This window comes from Rhodamnia argentea, chromosome 1 (genome assembly GCF_020921035.1).
Source record: "Rhodamnia argentea isolate NSW1041297 chromosome 1, ASM2092103v1, whole genome shotgun sequence".
In the NCBI taxonomy this organism is placed as follows: Eukaryota; Viridiplantae; Streptophyta; class Magnoliopsida; order Myrtales; family Myrtaceae; genus Rhodamnia; species Rhodamnia argentea.
This window is the reverse complement of record NC_063150.1, coordinates 30,182,759-30,188,758: the sequence shown is the minus strand read 5'-3', so window position 1 is coordinate 30,188,758 and position 6,000 is coordinate 30,182,759. Positions and strand designations below refer to the sequence as shown.

The window sequence follows — 6,000 nt, the reverse complement described above, 5'->3', positions numbered from 1 at the left end:
ACCAAAGCAAAGTGCAAGTGCATCCACCAGAGGCACCTCATGGCACGATCTCAGGGAGTATGCTTTTCAAGTCGAGGAAGGTGAACTGGTGGGGATTGACAAGCCAAGAGAGGAGCTTATTAAGTGGCTTGTTGATGGAGAATTCGGACTTGAAGTTGTGTCAATGGGGGGTTCAGGGAAGACCACTTTGGCAAAATGAGTCTACGACGATCGCCAAGTGAAAGCCTACTTCCAAAGCCATGCATGGATCAGTGTCCCACAGACTTATAATATTCAGAATATCTTGAGGGACATAATTGCACGACTACATGGAGAAATTCAGCAACTGGTCCCTCAAGGAATAGAATCCATGAACAGCATGAGGCTCAAGCAGAAACTGAAAGACTTTCTGCAGCAAAGAAGGTACGTCGTTGTTCTAGATGATGTATGGAACTTGGAAGCACTAGAAGGTATAAAAAATGCATTGCCTAATAACAGCTTCTGTAGCCGAATAATAATCACTACTCGCAAAGCTGACATTGCTACTGTCTCATCCCACCATCAAAAGTTTATTCTCGTAAGCCCTTATCTCCAGATGAATCATGGTCCTTATTCTGCAAGAAAGTCTTCCGTGGGAAACCCTGTCCTCCTTACCTAGAACACCTTTCTCGGCAGATTTTAAAAGAATGCGAGGGTTTACCTCTTGCCATAGTGGCAATTGGTGGTCTTCTCTTTGCAAATGATGTCCAAGAATGGGAGATGATTACTCGCAGCCTTGCTGCAGAACTAGAAAGCGATGGCAGGATGAAAATTTTCGGGAAAATTCTCAGCTTGAGCTACAATGATTTGCATGATAACTTGAAAAGCCGCTTTTTGTACTTGGGAGTATTTCCAGAGGATCATGTGATTGAGTGTAGTAGACTCATCCGTCTGTGGATTGCAGAAGGATTTGTTGAGGAAAGAGAAGGGATGACACAAGAGGAGGTTGCTGAAAGATACCTGAAGGAGCTTATAAACAGGAGTTTGGTGCAAAATGCAAACACAGCTTCAGACGGAAGGCTAAGGCGTTGTAGGGTACATGACCTAACGCGTGAAAGCATCCTTTCTAAGTTAAGGGATGAAAACTTTGTTTCGTTCGCATCTGAGCAGAGAAAAGAATTGCACGAAACAGTGCGGCGTCTGTCAGTCCAATACACCGGCAACATCGTACTGAACCAGCTAAGCCTCCCCCGCCTACGCTCTCTGCTCATTTTTGAGTTAGGGAAATCGACTAGCTCTGATGAGCAATTCTTCCCAAGTAACTCTAAGCTGCTGAAGGTGTTAGATCTGGGAGGCTCATCCCTTGACATTCCCCCGACAAATACCAGTTCTGTTCCACTTGAAGTATATAAGTTTGAGAAGGACCAACGCGAGCATCATTCCTAGGTCAATCGGGAAACTGCAAAATCTGGAGACTCTGGATCTTAAGCAGACGTTGGTCTCTGAGCTGCCTGTGGAGATAACCAAGCTCAAGAAATTACAGTATCTAGTGGTGTACCGTGATTCAGAGCCCACATTTCCTCTATCCTTCGGTCTTAGAAAGGGAATTTCGGCTCCCGAGGGCATGGGAGCGCTAAAATCACTGCAAAAACTGTGCTGTGTGAAAGCTGGAGGTGGTCGGGGCAAGAATATTATGCAAGAGCTGGGAGAGCTAAGTCAGCTAACGAGGCTGGGCGTAACGGAGTTGAAGACAGACAATGCAAAGGAACTATGCCACTCCCTCGAGAAGATGACCAAGCTTCGATCGCTAGAAGTGACTGCAGAAAGTGAGTCTGAAGTTATTGATTTGGATCTTCTGTCTTCACCTCCCCTGCTTCTTCGGTCTCTATATATCGAAGGATGTCTAAAGAAGGTGCCTCATTGGCTTCCTCTGCTGAACAATCTGACCAGATTGCGTTTGGGATGGAGCAGATCGAAATCGAGCCCCCTAATTGCTCTCCAGAATTTGCCCAATCTTTTGGTGCTTGAGCTAATTAATAATGCCTTTGATGGGGAAACATTGGTTTTTGGAGATGGAGGGTTCCCAAAGCTCAAGGAATTAGCCCTCGTCTGTCTGGAAAACCTGAGATTTGTGTCGATGAATGGTCAGGCAATGCCTTGCCTACAGAGTCTCGTCATTGCCGGATGCAGGCACTTGGACTGGCAATCGTTACTGGTTGTCATCCGCGACCTCTCGAACCTCGAGGAGCTCCAATTCTATGAGATGCCAGAAGAATTTGCTCTTGCGTTCTATCCGAACAGCAGAAGCAGAACGAGGGAGGGTATTGGGCAAGAGTGCTATGAGGAGGTGATGGGACGTAACCCAGAAGTTCGCTTCTTCTGGGAGAAAGGGGATCGCTGGGAGAAACATGATCTCAGCCTCGATTCCTATAATGTCATCCAGGACAGGGTGACGAGATGAGCCCCTCCGCCACTCCCCTTGCTCCGTCTATTGATCCCTGAGGGAAAGAAGAGGAAATACTCTGGTGCTTTTATTTGTGATTTCTTCCTTTTATCAATATGCTATCTTCTCGTTGTTGTCGTTACCTTATTTGGAGATCATTGCAATTGTTTCTGATCTTTCTTGCATTAATCGACCTAAATAAATAACAAAGAATTACAATTTCCCTATTTGAAAAATCACATGTGGGTACACGAGTACCTGCGAAACATATTAAAAGGACCTGCGAAAATACAGATGTGGAAGGAATTCATCTAAAAGACATTAGTAAAAATCTTTAGATTAGGCAAAACTAAAAGTTTGTCATTAGAAACCACCCACACGGGTGGCGCCGCCGGTTCACGTACTCTTCCTCTCGCAAAAGGTCGAGTGTTCGAATCCCAGGGGCGTTGCGGGGTGACTTAACCGGTGGCACGTGTGTGGTGGCTAACACGTGTTACCCCCAGGGTTTACCTCTCGACTGCCGGCCGTGCGGGGATTCCCTGGGTCATCAAAAAAAAAAAAAAGTTTGTCATTAGAAAAGTTGCGAATACTCAAAATGAAGGGAATGCAGATTAGCCACAAAAGTTAAAAGAGTGTAAAAATTCATTACTAATATCTTCGTAATGAGAAGAGTAAAAAGGATGCTCTCCTAATCTCGTGCATTGCAACGGTCTTCTATTCTTATGGATCCATTTGCGTGCTCTCTCAATTCATGATTTATTCCACGCAACAATTATCAATGGCTATGTTGGGCCCCACTGGAAAGGAACTATTGATTCGCCAGCATCATTGCATCCGACTTTATTTGGCACGGAGTTTTTGTCGAAAGAAAATAAATAAATAAATAAAAGAGACGAGATTGACAGATTTTGTTGGACTACAATTAACTGTTTTAAAAGCGTAAACTAGTAGATGACTTAAAATTGAGCATGAAAATATATAATTAGGAAAGTATAAATAACGGAACTGGATAGATTTGATCTACCGCGAGCTTAAGTTATTAGATGAAAACATAATTTAATATTTAAATATACCAATAATGTCAGTATTTTGTAATAGCAGCATGTATTGCGGCTGAAAGCTGGGGATTTATTTATTTATTATTATTATTGTCGTCGTCGTCGTCGTCGTCGTTTTTGCCATATTTCAGTAGGAATATATGTCTTTCTGCAAATTCGACCAGAGGAGGACTCACTTGACTTTCTCCACAAAAGCCCCCTGTTTCAGTTGCCCTATTTCCTTTTATATAAGTAAAGACAGTCCATGTGATAGAGCGGCAGAATTGACTTCTAAAACCTTTGGTTTATTTCAAATAATTCAGATGTATTCAGAGAATTTAGTGGACTCGGACTTCAAGATTGCATCCCTAGTTGCAAATTCTTCCCCCTCTTCACAATTTTGCCATCATTTAGGTGGAGTTTATTTGCTCCGCGAGGTATCCTCCAGTGTCTTGTCCATGCCCGATGTCAAAATGTCATCGCATTGTTTCTCCACCGAGTAGCTCGATAAGGTATAAGAAAAACATCCCCACATTCTCTGATGATTTAATCTTTTAATTGTTCGGTTAACGATTCTATCAGAAACCCTTTGGGAGCATCTCGTGTGTCTATTGGTTTGCCTTAGATTCTGCAAATGAAGTAAACCACGTGATAAGCAGGACCAATTCTTTTATCAGCTTGAACTTGCAGTGAAGGAGACCGTAATTTCCTTAGTTCATCCAATAACCATTCATCATTAGCACAAGGCACTGATTCTCCTCAAAAGAAGGGGTAGCCAAACCCAATTCTTCTGCAACTTAACTTGGATTCTTAATTGAAGGCAAACCATCCTTTCGTGAACGCAGTAGAAGTAAAGTCTCTACCTTCTATTCACATCCTTTATTCTCTCCAAATATATGGAAAAAAATCAAAAAGAAAAGGACTTGAAAAGCTCTTCAGCCACTAGTGTCTATCTACTAAGATTCTCATAGAAACCAAAGTATATACAATAAGCAGAGTTGCTGAAATTCTCTGGGGGAAGAAGAAGCCGCTGCCACTGGTTGGGGCAGACTCATGGGCCCACTCACCAACTGCAGAGCCGTAAACAAAAATAAAGCTCGGTGGGTCATTGGAGTCATGTTCACCCGAGGAATCTTCAGATGTGCCTTTTTCGTAGACAATCCAACAAGTGTCTTAGAGTGGCACCGGAGACACGCGATAGCCATCGGAACGGCAAAAGGTCTGCGCTTTCTACACGAAGAGTGCCGCGGAGGCCCGATAATCCATCGCGACGTGCGACCTAGTAACATATTGCTCACGCACGAGTTCGTGCCCATGGTAACTATATGCCAATTCGAGTTTGTTCCTATTCACCAAATTAAATCCATGCCTTTGCAATGTGCTAGGTGAATCATACGTTTCTGGGTCTGATCGAACTTCCTGGTTTCACACAGCTAGGAGACTTTCGCCTAGCTAAGTGGAAAACAAGTGATGATCCAGAGCACACCAGGATTCTTGGAACTTTAGGGTGAGGATTAATTTGTCATTTGAGTGGATTATTAGAGGAAGAGTTGCGCGTCTTTAGACTTAGTTTCTAGTTTAAAGCTAAGATTTTTTTTTTCTGCTGAAATTTGCAGGTACTTGGCACTAGAATATGCAGAGAATGGTACGGTTTCGATAAGAACAGATGTGTATGCATTTGGGATGGTTCTCTTAGAACTCATATCCGGGCGCAAGGTAGTTGACCCTAAGAGGGACGAGCCATATCAGTCTCTGAGACAGTGGGTAATGTTCATTCATTAATCAGGTCTTCAAGCTTTCGAGCAATGTTTAATCTCGTCCTAACATTTTATGCATATTCCCGTTTTCTCCCCCCTTACAAGTTCTTTATCTACCGAGTGGCGTCGCAAGCGGAGCCACTCCTCGATAATATTTAATACATAAATATTCAGGCTCATATTTTCAAATAGTATGTATTGTAGCTGCAAGATTGGAACTATTTTGTTTTAGTTTTTGCCATATTTCACTATGAATGTGTGTTCTTTTATAAAATTGAATGGAGGACATCATAACTTCCTTTTATGAAAAACATAGCCAGGCAAATGCTACATGCGCCCTCCGTTTTGGTTGTACTATTTTCTTTGACACGAGTAAAAGACAGCTGTGGAGATACAGCAGCAAAGGTGACTTCTAAAACGTTTTGTTTATAGCAAATAATTCTAATGAATCTCGAGAATTTAATTAACTCGGACCTCAAGATTCATCCCTAGTAGCTAATTTTTTCCCCCCTCTCAACAATTTCTCGATCATTTGAATAGATGTTAGTCACTTTGTGATCTAACATCTCATGTCTTGTCCATGCCTTCCCATCGACTACTAAAGTCGCTCGCTAAATAAGAAAACGTCATGATAATTTGAACTTAAAAATTGCTCGGTTAGCAATTCAATCATTTTATTGGGTTGCAATTTTTCCCTTTTGCACTGTGTAAACTTCTGCGAGACTAGAAATGTCGTCGATTAGGGTTTGTCATCGCAAGTCAGATACCCCATGAGGACATCTGGTCTGACGACTATTTTGCCTTG

The 6,000-nt window shown here is 42.5% G+C and overlaps 2 protein-coding genes across 2 annotated transcripts; both read left to right on the top strand.

Annotated features, from left to right (window-relative positions):
* The first annotated feature begins 228 nt into the window (after positions 1-228).
* LOC125314870 (disease resistance protein RPM1-like) lies at positions 229-2,419 on the top strand. The gene is made up of 3 exons (XM_048278121.1): positions 229-556; positions 655-1,362; positions 1,451-2,419. Exons 1-3 carry the CDS (start codon positions 350-352, stop codon positions 2,417-2,419), a joined length of 1,884 nt encoding a protein of 627 aa, XP_048134078.1. The 5' UTR covers positions 229-349.
* A 2,135-nt stretch (positions 2,420-4,554) lies between these two features.
* On the top strand, positions 4,555-5,354 carry LOC125314867 (serine/threonine-protein kinase CDG1-like). Its single transcript, XM_048278116.1, has 4 exons — positions 4,555-4,755; positions 4,872-4,945; positions 5,055-5,202; positions 5,328-5,354. The coding sequence occupies exons 1-4, from the start codon at positions 4,555-4,557 to the stop codon at positions 5,352-5,354; spliced, it is 450 nt and encodes a 149-aa protein (XP_048134073.1).
* Positions 5,355-6,000: the final 646 nt, after the last annotated feature.

What these genes read in the sequence shown, in the direction of transcription:
- LOC125314867 (XM_048278116.1), top strand. Translation starts at nt 4,555, where the DNA reads ATGTTCACCCGAGGAATCTTCAGATGTGCCTTTTTCGTAGACAATCCA. An exon ending in CGCACGAGTTCGTGCCCATG is followed by an intron (nt 4,756 to 4,871) that starts GTAACTATATGC and finishes GGTTTCACACAG; the next exon opens with CTAGGAGACTTTCGCCTAGC. An exon ending in AGGATTCTTGGAACTTTAGG is followed by an intron (nt 4,946 to 5,054) that starts GTGAGGATTAAT and finishes TGAAATTTGCAG; the next exon opens with GTACTTGGCACTAGAATATG.
- LOC125314870 (XM_048278121.1), top strand. Translation starts at nt 350, where the DNA reads ATGAACAGCATGAGGCTCAAGCAGAAACTGAAAGACTTTCTGCAGCAA. An exon ending in ACCATCAAAAGTTTATTCTC is followed by an intron (nt 557 to 654) that starts GTAAGCCCTTAT and finishes CTTTCTCGGCAG; the next exon opens with ATTTTAAAAGAATGCGAGGG. An exon ending in CCAGTTCTGTTCCACTTGAA is followed by an intron (nt 1,363 to 1,450) that starts GTATATAAGTTT and finishes GATCTTAAGCAG; the next exon opens with ACGTTGGTCTCTGAGCTGCC.